Source organism: Acipenser ruthenus, chromosome 17 (genome assembly GCF_902713425.1).
Source record: "Acipenser ruthenus chromosome 17, fAciRut3.2 maternal haplotype, whole genome shotgun sequence".
In the NCBI taxonomy this organism is placed as follows: Eukaryota; Metazoa; Chordata; class Actinopteri; order Acipenseriformes; family Acipenseridae; genus Acipenser; species Acipenser ruthenus.
In genome coordinates, this window is record NC_081205.1 from 4,267,704 (window position 1) to 4,283,495 (window position 15,792).

The 15,792-nt window shown below is 38.4% G+C and overlaps 2 protein-coding genes across 5 annotated transcripts; both read left to right on the forward strand.

The window, feature by feature from the left end:
• Positions 1–905: 905 nt before the first annotated feature.
• On the forward strand, positions 906–9,140 carry LOC117423076 (centriolar coiled-coil protein of 110 kDa-like). 4 transcript variants are annotated; one of them, XM_034038489.3, is made up of 12 exons: positions 906–978; positions 1,085–1,183; positions 1,792–1,945; positions 2,483–2,611; positions 2,712–4,824; positions 5,150–5,262; positions 5,986–6,147; positions 6,491–6,604; positions 6,845–6,940; positions 7,124–7,240; positions 8,188–8,270; positions 8,465–9,140. In XM_034038489.3, exons 3-12 carry the CDS (start codon positions 1,793–1,795, stop codon positions 8,571–8,573), a joined length of 3,189 nt encoding a protein of 1,062 aa, XP_033894380.3. In that variant the 5' UTR covers positions 906–978; positions 1,085–1,183; position 1,792; the 3' UTR covers positions 8,574–9,140. The 4 variants fall into 4 exon arrangements, with proteins under 4 accessions (XP_033894380.3, XP_058845817.1, XP_033894379.3 ...); XM_058989834.1 differs by having other exon boundaries at positions 906–1,187; XM_034038488.3 differs by having other exon boundaries at positions 906–1,183.
• A 331-nt stretch (positions 9,141–9,471) lies between these two features.
• On the forward strand, positions 9,472–15,637 carry sirt7 (sirtuin 7). The gene is made up of 10 exons (XM_034038199.3): positions 9,472–9,644; positions 10,629–10,766; positions 10,852–10,956; positions 11,574–11,644; positions 12,167–12,239; positions 12,704–12,802; positions 13,102–13,338; positions 13,810–13,890; positions 13,992–14,098; positions 14,403–15,637. The coding sequence occupies exons 1-10, from the start codon at positions 9,540–9,542 to the stop codon at positions 14,596–14,598; spliced, it is 1,212 nt and encodes a 403-aa protein (XP_033894090.3). The 5' UTR covers positions 9,472–9,539; the 3' UTR covers positions 14,599–15,637.
• Positions 15,638–15,792: the final 155 nt, after the last annotated feature.

Consider the following 15,792-nt stretch of genomic DNA (forward strand, 5'->3'; position numbering starts at 1 on the left):
ATTAGTGGAATCATTGTGAAATCCCAAGTTCCAAAGCAAATAGAAGGCAGAAAAATGGAATTTAAAAGTACAGGGACACATTCTCAAGTCCCAAGGATATGTGTTTACAATCCCCAATGCTGAGTCTGTGCTGCCCCATGCTGTTCTAAGCATTCATTTAAAAGATGAACCAGTTTGAAAATGTAGTTGTCATGGGTGGAGAAATGTATAGCTTAACCAGGCAGACCAACAGCTGGTTTCACAGACCCTGATAAGCGCTAGTCTCGGTTATAAAGATTGTTTTAATGATAAATGTAGGACACGATTCCAGATCTCATTTCTACACGTCATTAGTGTCTGGCCCAGATCTTTCAGAGTGAGAAAACAAGGCAATGAATCTGTCCAGTCCATGTGCACCTTTTAACATATTTAGCTTGTTAGATTTGTGTAACTCTTTTCTTTTACAGTCTAACTGTCTAATATTTACAAACAGGTCAGGTTATTGTATTATTTATTTTTGTCACTAATCTCTTAAATGTACTGTACCGACAATGGGACCACCAAGAATGCTTGGGCCATGCTGTATAGCATATGTTTATGAAGTTGCTAGGCCACTAGTCACTTTGCACTGTTGTTTTTTTGTTGTTGCATATTACAGTCCACTGTGACAATTATACAAACTAGTACATAGAATATTTAACCTCCTCAGTACTCACTCCCTCAAATCCAAGCTGGAACATGATGCTTTTACATTCTACACCCATCGTATACATAAAAAAATTCAGTTCGTTTACAACACAACAATAGGCATTGGCTGTACTGTAATTATAAGTCTATGATTGACAGATATTTGCAGTCCATCAAGCCTGTAGGCGGCAGTAATACGTATAGACAAGAGCTGTTGTTGGTCTTCTTTTCGTTGTTTTTACCGTGTTTTTGTTCGCAGAAAACCCGGTACGTGATAAACTGCCAGTTGGATATCCATACTCTGCCGTGAAGGTTTTTTTAAATTTTTTTAAATGTGATGTTTCAGTTTCAGATTTTAAAATTCCTTACTATATGCAATTCGGAATACATCACAACATTGCTTTCTGCGTATTCTTAGGTTTATGTTGGCTGGCTTCCTGTGTTCAACTGAATTCCAGTTAGTTTCTTCAAAACAACCTGTGGTGTATTCAAAGCTGTCAGGTGCTTAAGGAACCGCGTAAGTAGGTTATACGTTATATTTAAATTTTGAATTATTATTATTTTTTTTTTTTTTTGATGCAGAATTTGTTAATCTCAGGCACTATGAGTGTTTACCTTTCCTCGACGCGCTTTCAGTTAAAATTGTTAAGTTACGACGCTGTTTGAAAAGTAACACAAAACTGTCATAATGTAATGTGATTTGTCATTTTTTTTGATTACCAGTAGAAAATGTCCTGTTACCAGTAAATTCCACCGCCAAATAAGAAGCCCACACTAACTAACTACTAACAGTAGTTTAAAATCAGGTGTGAAGAAAGAAATACTTATATTTTATTGACTATAAAATTGAGAGAATTGAAATGTTTTTTTTTTGTTTTGTTTTTTATATTACGAATGTGTTTTGTGCAGCTACTGGCAGCAGCGGTACCAGCTACCATAGTGCCAGTAAAATAATCCTACTGGTACTATCATTTACCTGTAATTAAACTGACTACATTTTTGGTCCTGAGCTTAATTTTTGTATTTCTGTTGTATTTTATTTTTCTGTTGTGCAACCGCGCTGAAGGATTACAAAGAAACTTACAAAGGCTATTTATAATGTTAATTTTTCTATTTTTTTTCCAGAATGGACAATTACAAAGCGTTTTGTGAATCACAGTTGCGCCACATAAAGGCCAAAGTGCTAGAAAAGTGTAAAAAACACGAAACACTGGATTCAAAGAGAAGCGGCAGCGCTTCCTTAATTCGGTTCCACGGTCTGACCATCCTGCCTCCAGTGGTAAGGGTCTCCCCCCTAGTGCCATTGTCTTCATTTGAGGACAGGCTACCTTGTAGTTTGTTGATGCATTTTTAACTAGCACCTGTCTACATGTCCTGTCTTTAATGAGTAACAACCAAGAATGCTTAATTTTCCAGACACTATTTTCATTTAGAATCAGGTGAGGCCACTTAATCTGCCACTGCTGCATCACTGCAGATTCACTCCTTTTGCAGAAGGTATTATAATCCCATTTGACACTACTTGAGAAGGTGTTGTCCTAATACCTATGTACCTCTGTGAGACTGAACTGAAGATTAAGGAATTTACAAGAATATTATGTCTTGGTTTTTACTGGATCTGAAATAAAACACCCTATGGTATTGTCATTTATTAGCGTTTTATAAAGATAGCACCTTTAAATTGTCTTATGTGGTGATTAGTTGTTAACATGTTCTAAGTGAATGCACACGCCTGGGTCCAAATAGGAAACATCCCTAGTCCTTATGCATAAACTTAAATTGTTGCTAAAAATACAGCTTTTATTACATCTTGCAGCTGACTAGGGAACAGAGAGCTGAGATGCAAAAATATCAACAAGAGGCCTTGAACTGTGAAAATCAAAGAAAGGAATCACAAGATCATCATCTGATGATTCGTGTTCAAACTCTTCTAGAGAGCGTCGAGGTGAAATACTTTTTTAAGCCTTTTGAATTGTGTGTTTATTTTCATTAAGTTATTATATATTGTAAGATATTTATTTAAGTGTTTTTTTTTTTTTATTTAGCTCCGGAAAGCACCAACTCTGCAGGAATTCATCCAAGATGATTCAGGGATTTTGTCAGCGGTTATTACTGGATGCAAGGATACTTGCGTTGATTTAAAGAACAAAAGTGTAGAATCAGACGATTGCAGTGTCAACAAATGGGATCCATCACTTTCTTCCAAACAAAACTATGATAGGAGCACCATGTTTCATCTGCCAACATCTACAGCAGATGAAGGACTTCCAACTAAAGGCTTACAAGAATTTCATAACATGTATGCTGAACAGGGGACTAATCACAAGTTGCAAGAAGTAAGCCAAACTATTCCAAGCGACCAAGTTCAGTGCTTAGAAATCAACAGTCCCTCCGTGAATCCCACCCTAATGTGCCAAAATCCTTATGACCAAAATGATACCAGTCAAAGATCAGTGTCATCTGGATATGTAACCTGCGATAATGTGGATATCATGGGTCATGTCAGTAGTGGAGCAGAGATTTTTCACAGACAGAAGGATGGACCTTCAATGTCTTCAGACAGGTTTTTTCTTCATGAAACCAGTTGCGACTCTAACAAGGTTCCATGCATACCAGGTGATACATTGGTTCATTTTAGCACAAAGGGTAATCCGCAAGCGAGCAAAGTGTCCATCAGTGATGTCATTTCAAAGCATTCTGAACGGGAAAATACTCGAGATGAGAAAACGACAGATCTTGAGATTCCAGAAGAACCTTACCTTATGAGCCTCCAGAACCTGCTGAAGAAGTCAAGAGAGTTTCGAGACAAGCAGCGTGAACTAAAGAAGGCGAAAGTGAGGGCTGTGGAGAAAATCGTAGCAGACGGTCTTTCTGACAAAGAGAATGATGATGACAAATCGCAGCCAGGGGGTCACAACAAAGATAAAGTCAAAAAGGGGAGCAATGGAAGAGTGACAGTCATGTCTGATAAAGGAGTTCAAGTCCTTTCCCATTGTGGGATGATCAATCAATCATCGGGGGCTCATGAAAAATTGAGCACGTCTATGACACTGGTACATTGTGGTAAGCAGTTTCTTCATCAAGAAATGCAAAATACAAAATTTCAAGAGTATGATGCTGTAAACTCTGTTGTCTCAGGAAGTGGCAAACAGACCGAACCCGCTAACAGTTTTACATGTAATGTATTGACACAAACAGAAGACAGACAAAAGACCAAGACACTGAAAGATGTCCGCATCTGTCATGGTGTCATCACAGCTCCAACTGCTTGCTTTCTGGCCCCGAAGACCTCATGCAGGGATGCTAGTGGAAATGGTGTACTGAATATTTCTAGTAAAAAATTTAAAATACTTCCCAGTCCTGAGTTTAGTAAAAGCCCAGTGCATTCAAAGAAAATCACAGGTCATAGCAGAAAACTGTTGGTCAACACTTCTTTGAGTATTGGCAACGATGCAGGTGAGCATTGCACTAAAAACAAAAGCACATCAGACCTTCAAGAAGATGGTCAGGAAAACACCAAAAGGCTTGAGACTGAGCAGATGACACAGCTAGAGATTAACTTGTCAGGTTTGAAAGCTCTGATATTAGACCTGGAATCAACCATCTCTGAGAGATCAGCCAACAGTACATTACAAGAAAACTCCATTATATGTAACAAGTCTTTTTCCCAAGAAGACTGCAGTTCCTTGAAACAAACCAGAATGCAAAGTAACAAAACCTGTAAATCTGATTCATTTTCAAGGGACTCAAAAGAATCAATTCAAACTAAATCTTGTGGAGCATCCTTACTTCAAAACAAGCGGATACCAGATTTGTTAGAAGTTTCTAATTTGGAGTCACGTAAAGGGTATATTTTATCTGATACAGGTAATCAAACTCCTGGTGTTGAATCAATAAAACAAAAGGACATGGACAATATGTCCTGCCACATTTCAGTAAATAAATCATACGATGTAGATACTCCGTCACTGCTTTGGCTACAGGGTTTGCAGTTGGGACAGGAGTTTGGGTGCCAGGAAACTTCAGTGACCCCTGAGAACGTGAAAAATGCACAGGAGTCCAGAGTCAAGAGAAGACTTGTCATGAATGCTGGGGATTCAAGTGCCAAGAGAGACAAAGATGTCTTGAAAACCGATTTTACAAAAAGGCTACACAATTGTAAGTTCAAATTAGAATATTTATTCACACATCTTAAAAAGGTTTGGAACAACAGGCTGGTGTTGAAAATGCCCCTTGATGTAACTAATTTATCTCCGTTTAAGGGACTTTTGATTTAAGAGTAAAATGAAAAAATGAAACATGTGATTACAGAAAGGTTGATTTATAACCTCACTTTTTGACTTTACTAAATTAAACAAGTCATGCCTGATCTTTACAGCACAGGTCAAAATAGCGCTCAACATTACTATGGGATTGAAAACAGCGAACAGGCCTCTATGTAAAGTAATTTTGAGAGGGACACTCTAACCTGTTTGTATTGCAGCAGTGCACCCCTCTGTCCTGGAGAGACAGCAGTTGCAGCTGAAGGAGGAACATGCCAGGCAGATCTCAGCTCTGTTAGAAGAGCAGAAGAAACAGCAGCAATGGATAGTGCAAGTGAGAGACCACTGGAGTACAATTTTACTACAGGGTTAGAAACTCACGCTAGCTTTGCTAATTCTAATCTGAACCAATTGCATTTACAGTGGCATGAACATTAGGGTTATGCAGTTATAGGGGAGGAACAAACTCCTGGCTCCTGATCATTTAAATGTAATAATTAATTGAGGGCAGTTCTAAAATCCAGTAGCAAGGCTAGTGTGAGTTTCTAGCCCTGTTACTACATTTCATAAATGCCACCCTCATTCAACCTGGTGGTTCATTAGAAAGATGAATTGCAATACTAAATAGTTTGTACACAGTTTGGTGGGACATCAAAGTTATTAAAACCAAAAAAACTTTGAGACAAAGGAAAAAAAAAACTAAGAATGATTACATTTTAAAAATGTAAAGTTCAGGTTCACAAGGATAAAGTGAGTAGTGACAATAACGGTAATGAGGTAGGAAGTGCATTTTAAAACATCTTTTCGGTGCTGATTAAGACAGTTCTAGTCTAGTGAAGGCTTCTGATTAATCATTTGGTGTGGAGATAACTGAATACATAATTTCAGTCATAGATTATGAAAAATGATTACCTTAATTAGAAAGTATTATATAAGATCCTGAGTTGTGTCTCGCCATCGCCAAGTGCATTATTATTCTGAATTCATCACTCGCTGTCATGCTTTCCATATTAAATTAATTTAGCCTCATTTAACATTTTGCTCATTTTTTAAATAGCAAATTGCAGAGCAGTCCCAGCATTTGCACCGCATATCATTCCAGTATCCTGAGCTCAGCAAAGAGCAGACTATTGTGGGACAGTCTGCACCAGCCAAGGCTTCATTAACATCATCCATTATTCTGCATAACAAGGCTTATCCATGCAGCATGCTGTCACAGGTAAGAATGAATGAAAACACTCACAACCAACAGTCATATAGCCAGCATTACAGTATGTATCTGTCGATGAGTATTGGATAATTGTACTATAAGTCAACTAAGTTAAATTACTCATCATATGTATTCTAGATGATAAGACTGAGCTATTTAAAGAGAGTCAAGCTTTATTTGATTCAGTTTATAATTAAGGACATGGCTGGATTAACAACCAAGCCAGGAAGATCCAAGGTTGCTGTCTCTGGCAAGTGACACGGCAAAATGAATGGAACGCTATTATGTTTATGGCTACAGCTGAGCTATTTTTTCCACACCTAAACATTTTTTTTTTCTTTCTTTATTCTAGCCACGTAATTTCATGTTCGTAACACATGCCAAGATAACAGCAGTGGTGAAAGGTTACCTCACAAGGAGGCTTTTGCGCACTGAACGATTAACACATCTCATCAGGACTATTCAGGTAACTGTCTACTTTGTTTAGATCTGGTAGCTATTGATCAAGCATCTAAAATATTATAACTAGATCTATTATGGTAAGGATCCTGGCTTTCAAATACGCATGTTAAACGTAACAAATACAAATTGTTACAATGCTGAATTTATAAAGAAATGTAAAAGAAAGGATGCAACATTATGCAGGAAATTCATTATTTATTGATTTGTTTTTATTGTCTAACTGTTGTAATCTTCTGATTTCCAGGATTCACGTCTGTTATTGCTGACCGTTGATAGTCCAGGAAAGACGGGGTTAAGTTCTCATCAGAGTCGTTCGTTAGGAGAACGAGTTTTGCTTCAGGTATGATTCCTGATGATCCGTTTCACACATGGTAGCAGCAGTATTGTGAACAATGGAGGCCTTGTTGTTTTATGTGTTTATTTTTTCAAATCTAGAAGATGCTTTATGGTAAAAAATAAATGTTGTGGACCTGAAGATTTCTGATTCGATTGACATTGTCTCTTTACAATGTTGTTGTTTCAGCTTCGTTCTGCCCTCTATGAAGTCCATGACATTTTCTTCAACTCATCCGCATCGGAAAGAATGCAGATCATCTCCCACGATCGGAAACTGCAAAAACAGAGGCAGTTTAATCAAAGGGTAAACAACCCAAAACAAAAAAGCATTCAGTCATAAAGACCCAAAGTCAAGGAGACAAAAGAGTGGCTAGTGCCTTCTACATTGATTTAAAAGATGACCATATTAAAAAAAAAAAAAAAGAAACCACGGTTCATAACATCTGTACTAGAATTTTAAGACACATGTACCTACTTTTAAAGTGATACTTTTTTGTCTGTGTTGTACCAACTCGCTCCACAAGGTGGAGCAAACCACTTGGTGTTGAAGATACAGTAGATTTGCAAATTGTTTCAGGTTAAATGTTAGTCCGTATCAAAAACTAGATTAAGAGGGAAGCCTGGTTTTTTTTTTTAACTTCATGTTTTTTAAATTAACTATATACAGTTGTTGTATTTTTTCAATTGGAAATTAATTTGCCTTGAGTCATTCATGTGATCTTGATTGGCAATCTTACTATTTTAACTTTTAAACAAAATCTAATATGCTTATTTGTATGATTCCCTTGGATAAATACTTTTCTAGGTGACAATGAGTAGGCATTAACAACTAAGCACAGTTATCATTAATGGCTAGGCTTTTGTGATAAAGCCTAGCCATGCCCAACCATTCATTCATTAGTAGTTTTAGGCTCATAAAGCACTTGTGAAAATAAAGATGAATGATCTGAAAGGTTGCCAAAGGAGATAATCCTATGAATTGGATGCTCCCTCTCCCAGACATTGCATAACAGTCTATTGTCTAGGAGAGCAGTGCACTTTCCTTTGTCTCATAAAGTAAGTGCTGTAGACAATCGTATCTTGTAGACTGAATTTAACTGTACTTTTCCCTCCCCCTGCCCCCTGCCCCCTGCCCTCCACTACCACTGCATTCCATATACTTTCTAGTATACTGTTAATTCTAGTAGGATCCTCTTAGTTAATGATTGCTTGACTGAAAAACATGTAGAAAGTTTTTGTTGTTGTTTTTAGGGCCACAACAGAAATCCTGACAAGGAAGTGTCAGTGCTGTCAGCTGCCACCTTAAAGGTTTTGGAGAGGAAAAGGAGATTGCTGTGAGTCGTACTATACAATAACATTCAAAGCTGGAATTGTTCTGTGACCACACAATGATTTTTTGATTTTTTTAATTGTAACCCTTTATATCCTAGAACTCTCTTTGGCACACAGCCTGGGATGATTTCAGTAGGCAAGATTATCATTATTTTTAAACAATGCCTTTTTAATATTATTTTACATTTGTCTTCAGAGTACAGAGGACAGCAGCAGGAGGACAGAAAAGGCAGAGGAATGTTCAGCCTGGGAGACTTGTTCCTTGTAAGAATGCAAACGGAACAAGGACCACTGTCTACAAGTAACCCCAGATAACAAGAAGGGCGAGTGACACACAGGCTGTGCAGTGACAATCCTGGAGTAATCCGTCCCTGTGCCGTCAGTGCACCTCAACCACAACCCAATGGGGTTCAGGTTAAAGCACCATGTTTACAATAGTTCTGGGTTCTGTTTTTTGGTGTCGTTTTCTTGCTTTTCATGTTCTTTCAGTTTGTATGTATGTGTGTGTGTGTGTGTTAAGACACTGCAGTTTTGCTTAAAGCCCAGATGTTGAAACACCTGAACCCTCAATGCCAAAGAAGGCCACAGTCGCTGTTGTCATACAAAAAAGGGCATTATGAGTATATGGCCATTTTGGTAGCTTAACTGTGCACACCATACCCCCCAAAATATGTTTGAAATGTATGTTTGCACTAGTCTGTTATATTGATCTGTATAGATAAGTACAACTGCCATTAATATAATAAACATAGGATATAAGTTCATGAAAACCAGCAACAGTGAGAGAGGAAAATCTCACTGGTTTGTGATGTGTGTGTATTTATATTTAAACTTTGAAGTGCCTTATCTGCATTTGTTAATAAAATGTTTTTTTCTCAAGCCTTGTGTTTGAATGCTTTACATTATTTCTGGCATTTTACGGCAACAACAATACAATCAATAACATATAGAAAATATAACTGTAATATACAGCAAATAGATGTGGTTGTATTCCAGATTTAGTAGTAAATGTGTATGAATAAACACATTAAATATTACTGATAAATTTAGTTATTTCACAAAAGAAAAGCGAACGGACTTAATTGACAAATTCTCTCGGATCCTAAACACCACTTGCTGGCCTACGACAGTACATAATTCTAACCAGCAGTCGGCGCTGTGTTAATTTTAAGGCGATTTTCTGGAGTCCTCGTTTTATTTTCCCTATTCCGTGCTCGTTAGTCTAAATATTGGGGGTTTGTTGTTTGGATACAGCTCCATAAACAGGAAGAATGGAGACAGCGGGGAGTGTGACTGGTTTATCGCGGACAGAGCGGAAAGAACGAGAGAGGGCGAAAATACTTCAACAGGAGGAACAGAGGAAAGCATTCAAACTGGTATGAAGGGGGGCTCACTGATTCCCCATCCGGTTTTGTAATTTAATGCAGACCACATATAGAGACAATAGTAACGTTACGTTTTTGCTGTGTTGGTACATGAACTAGTTTTCTCCTGAAACAACAACACCCACCCACTAACTTAATTAATGCCGCCTGTACATACCCACGGATTATAATAAAGGTTACGATTTTGTCACGGAGGTCACGGAAATCGTGAAAATCGTTAATTTGAATAGTTCGTGAAATCTTGGAAATTGATGTAAAACACTCTTAATTAGGCTCTACTATTATTTCCTTTAAAAAATGTAGTATGTCATTCACTGAAAATGCAAATCTGCAAGCATCTGTAAATTGTTTGTTTGCGTACGCAACACTTGCGTGTAGCTGTGTAGACATGTAAACGGGTTACAGTTAAAATACAAAACACAGACAGAAGTGCTTCGGATAACAGAAGTTTACCAACTTACAGAGACTTTCTTTGCAACATGCTGTTGGAAAACCCTAAATCTTGGTTCATACTTCTGTCGCAGATGAATGGAAACGTCAGGCGCAGACAGCTGTGCAGCTGCACTATTTTGCTGGACTCGGGACGCATCGTGTCGCAGCCCTTTTTACTGCACAAAGTGGTGGCAGTGGTTGTTCATACTTTAAATACAGACTTCATTTGCGAAACTGGATACATTGACATTTAAGCAGATGTGCTGAGTTTGTACCTCTATACAAGATGTTTTTTAAAAAAATTAAAAGCGATATCGTTGTGTAATCTGTCCTCAGCTAACAGAGACATGCGGGTATGTGACATTAGGTGTTTTAGAATGACCGGTGGTGAATGGTTTGACGTTGTGTGCCACTCTAAAAAGTGGCACACATACATTATTTCTATGTGAATACTGATCGCTCTAAATGTGCATTTACAGCTGTGGATTGTTGTAGGTTACTGACACACATTCTACACCGTTTGTGTTGCTTCTCTTTTCTTAGGTGTCAAAGATCCTAAAAAAAACGGAGGCTGATTGGACCAAGGAGGATGTGGCCATGTTGCAGCAGAGTGAGGGGGTGGTGCAGGAGTTGAAGCAGCGCAAAACAAAACGGGAGACCCTTAAGAGAAAGCTGGAGGAGGTAATGTTACAATGTTACTGTACAGTCTGTTACCTGTAAATCCAAACTACTGTGTTTCTTAACATTTGTTCTCCCTCCTATTTAGGTCTTTGATGATCCTGAGGAATTAAAGCTCAAAGTGAAACAGCTGGCCACTGCGATTCGGAAAGCCAAACACCCTGTTGTGTACACAGGAGCTGGCATTAGCACGGTAGGATAATTAGTAGGGCGACTTTTTATTTATTTATTTTTTATTATACTGTAAACCAGTGATAGTCGAGATACAATCCAGTCCAGGTTTTTACTCCAAACTCTTAAAGAGGCAATTAACTAATTTATGCCCTGGTTGGAATAAAGACCAGGGCTGGAAGAGGTCTCGAGGTCCAGAATTTAGTACCACTGCTGTAAACTGTTAGCCATGGTTGAAAAAGAAGAAACTGCACGGATGGGGGGAAAAAAGACTCCCATTGCATAGCAGTTTTAGCAATTCCAGATTTCACCATGAGCTTAATTATACACACTGAATCAGAAGATGCCTGATGGAGCTTGTAATAACACCTGATCTGTTAGACCTGCCCTTTAGAAACAGACTGATGTATATCAATATTGATACAGTGGCTCCTCTACATACCGCTGACCTAGTTATGGGTATTATCATGGCACCCATTTGCCCTGTAATTCCATTTTATTTGTGCTACATACTCATTATCTGGTGGAACACGCATTTTAAACTATGGCTCCCCACAACAGCGTAATGAAATGGTAGCATTGCATTGGTTAGTATTGGTTATCCTCTGGTTTTCATTAACCATTTCTCATCTTTGGCAGGCAGCCTCAATCCCAGACTACAGAGGACCAAGTGGAGTGTGGACATTGTTGCAGAAAGGAAGATCAGTGAGGTGCGGTAGGGAAAGGCAGGGAATGCAGCAGAACAATTGTTGCTGAATGGACTGGGAGGTAGTGGAGATAATGAGCATTAAAATGAAATTGGTGTGGTTTTGAAAAGTGATTTTCATAACGAGGAAAAATCTGTTAGTTATAGAAATATCTTTTGAGAACAAAATGAATAATTTACACTATGGAGCAATTTCTAAGTACAGTACACTATGGAGCAATTTCTAAATACAGTAATACAAAGTTACCAGGTAATGGACCTGCATACACAAGTCCTGTATTTCCCTAACTTGAATCTCTTTACAACTACAGCACAAGCTAAGAACAAGTGATAGCTGGGTGGAAAACTACTCCATGTTTTACAGCTGTGGATCTTCCTTCAGAAAAATATAATCGCAGCTTTAGAATCACGTACTTTTCCAATTTCACTATTTAAATCTTATAATACTTTAAATAGATTTAAAACTGGGCATCTGCAGTGCCAAAAGTTAGAATTCAATTTAGCAAACCAATCTTCTTTTCTTTAGTGTGTCAGACCTCAGCGAGGCAGAACCTACGTTGACCCACATGTGCATCATGAAGCTGCATGAAAATAAACTGGTAAACACAAGATTGTTAATTTGAATAATGCAAATGGTGTGACTTTTAATCGTTCTTAGCTGCATTGTTTCACATGATTCTTAAGTGAAGTACTCCCAGGTGTTTTCACAGCTTACACTTTTAAGTACTAAAAAAAAGTTTAGATGACTGCCATGAAAGTGTTTTTTGTTGAAACATCATTGGTGTTCCGTGCTATACAGTAAATAATTGTGCTCAAAACACCAAAAGCAGATCGGCTGACAAGCCTTTTTAAAAGCATGTCATTGAAAGGGTCTAGCATTGTGATGGGAAGGACAATGGCCTCCTACAGAATCACACACTGATATTGTATTGTTGGGAAACTGGGTTAAGCTTGTAGCTGCTCCAGCCTCAGCTGTTCTTTGGCTGGGTTGTAGGTGAGATGCATTGACATACGGCACAGCTTCATGCTGCAGTGTTTGAGTCCTCCTTTGTTTTGTTTGAAGGTGCAGCACGTGGTGTCTCAGAACTGCGATGGGTTACACCTGCGGAGCGGTCTGCCAAGGTCAGCCCTGTCCGAGCTGCACGGGAACATGTACATTGAGGTATGGAGCTGGACTCTGCCCTGCATTTCTAATGGGCACTGCAGGTCTGCAGCACATTGAGCTGAGGATCTGTACCATACCCAGCATTTCCAATAGACATGTCAGGTCTGCAGTGCATTGGGGTAAGCTAGGTAATCCTGTTTGCTTTTACTGTTTGTTTCAAGAGGACCCTCTTAATAGAGATCTGGTTATACTAGAGTAAGACATTCAGATTGAAAGGGGCTAGTGGAGAGAGTGGTTTTAATATGGAGGGAGTTTACTGTATTAGTAAATTAGAATGCCGTTCTCTCCACTTTCAGGTTTGCACTGGGTGCTCTCCAGCTAGGGAGGGCATCCGTCTGTTTGACGTGACTGAACGCACAGCCCTGCACAGACATGGCACAGGGCGGAGGTGCCCCAAATGTGGAGGGGAGCTGAGGGATACTATCGTCCACTTTGGGGAGCGGGGTACCTTGGAGCAGCCCCTGAACTGGAAGGGAGCGGCTGAGGCAGCAGAGAAGGCGGATCTCATTCTCTGTCTCGGATCCAGCTTGAAGGTTAGGCACATGCTTGATTCTTTGTTTTCGTTACATATTCCCTGGAAAAGTACAGGCTCGCATGGAATAGATGTGGGTCTGTTTGTGATCATAGCAGAAGCTCATAGCTGGTCACAACTCTGACCCACACATCTGGGTCACTTCATGTAAAAGCAAAATCTGTGGGACTCATTTCATGGTCGGGTAGTGCCACATGACTGATCACAGATGCACACAATGTGTTCCTAAAGGAAAGTTTAAGAAGTGTGAATGAATGAATTGTATTATAGCTAAATAATAGCAGTGCCATGACAATGTACTGTATAATGTTAAAATAAAATGTCTTTCTTATCCCATTAATATACATGCTTTTGTTATTTTAAATGACCAGTTCTTCTCAAATGACCCCATTAACATTTCTACTCTATCGATCTAGAGAGAGAATTGTTTTTTGAAGTGCAAATCCATTCCACTATCATATCATTTTTCCAGGTCCTGAAGAAGTATGCCTGCCTGTGGTGTATGAACAGAGCTCCTAGTAAGAGGCCAGAGCTGTACATTGTTAATTTACAGGTACAGTACTAAAAAAAAAAAAAAAAAGCATATTAACACTTGTGTCTGGTTTTCACAGGTTGTTTCTTTCAACGTGTTCATGTATTATAATTTTTTTCCAGTGGACACCAAAAGATGATCTTGCTGTGCTCAAGATCCATGGAAAATGTGATGATGTCCTAAAACTTTTGATGGAGGAGCTCAATATTGAAATCCCTGCATATGACAAGTACTTATCATAAATCAGCTAGGACACCTGGAGTATGTATGTTGTCTGTCTCTAGTAATGGATAATTGAAATGTAGCTGCCATGTAAGTAGACAGCTTTTTGTATTCAACTGTAGCAAGTGTTTTGTAAATTGAGCAAGTCTATTGAGATCTCACGCTCAGAAAAAAACTTGCTGCTTTTACAGCACCTTGAGAGGCTTCCATGTGAAAAGCACAATGCAAGATCATACAGCATTGTATTCATTGCACTGAATTGCATTTTAAAGGATAGTTAACTTTTTTTTGTTTTTGGTGATGATTTACAGATCAAAGGATCCTATTTTCACTTTGTCCACTCCGCTAAGACCGGATGAAGAGGACAGTCACAGTCGTAAATTGATAACGCCCCCTGAAGGTCTGGAGGTGTGTTCACAGGAGGTGGTGCACGATAGCGGAGGGGCTTCTGTGTCGGGAGGATGGTTTGGGCGCGGCTATTCCAAAGGAAGGAAGAAAAAGAGATAGTCGGTTCAATTGGAAAGTCACCAACGCGACTGTGGCAGGTCCCTGCCAGTGTAAATAAGTGCAGTGTGGCAGCCACACCTGTGATTGTTGGCAGCGATAGATTTAACCCCATCCCTGCCGAATACTTATTTACACCTGCAGGGCTTCCGTCCTGCCACAGCTACCTTTTATTTTTTTTATGGCTGTCTTTTGAGGTGTAGTGTTAATAAATAAATATTATAACATTATGCACTTTAATATCCTCAGGGATTTAAGTTCCAGTGTTAATCTTTTCATTTTTACGAACTTGAAGTTTATTTACGCCAGGTTTACTGCATATATAGCACTAGAATCTTACCTATATTGTTTTATGATCTGTTGTTCAAGCAGGGCGTTTGCAAGCATACTGTTAACCTGTCTACTTGCAGATTGGGGTTATTGACTTTGTAAAATAGGGACCAGTTCTAAAACATGCAAAACGTAGACACATTTCAACCCACTGCAAGTAGCAGAAGGGTTTTTTTTGAGGTTGTATTTTTATATAAATGTTTACACAGATATTGGTGAAATATGATTAAAATCTGTTCATGTTTCAAAGGGCAAACATGGTTACTGTAGTGAGGCATGAGGGTACTATGGAATTTGTTTGCAGGTAATAAAAATAACATCTATATAGAATTATTCAGAACACATAGGATGTGGTTTTTGTTTTCAGACATGGTGATATAACAAAACATGCACATTTTTATTAAAAGGGGATACTGTGATATTAAATTATAGTAACTATTTCCAAACATTACAATGTCAGACATGTTTCTGTATCTTAATTTTTATTATGATTTTATAATTTTTTAAAAATATTATTATTAATGGGCATCTCTTGAGCTGAATACATTTGAATGTATTTATTTATTTATTTTTTTAACAATACAGAAATATGGATGGTTATCAACCTCTTTAAGACCATTTACATTTTGTGGAACAAAATGTTTGTAAGAAGTGCTGAGTTACAGTACAGACCTCTATGACAAAGAATTAATAAAAACTGATTTGAATTGCTCATCTGGCTGAGATTTTTTTTTTTCGTTGACTGTCATGGTACATCATGTAACAATTGTTATAGACATCAGATTACCAACTTTGGACCGATTTGAAATGACCTTCTTTTTTTAACAGTAAGCGGAGTGTTAAGTTTTTTTTCTGGTGATGTAACTC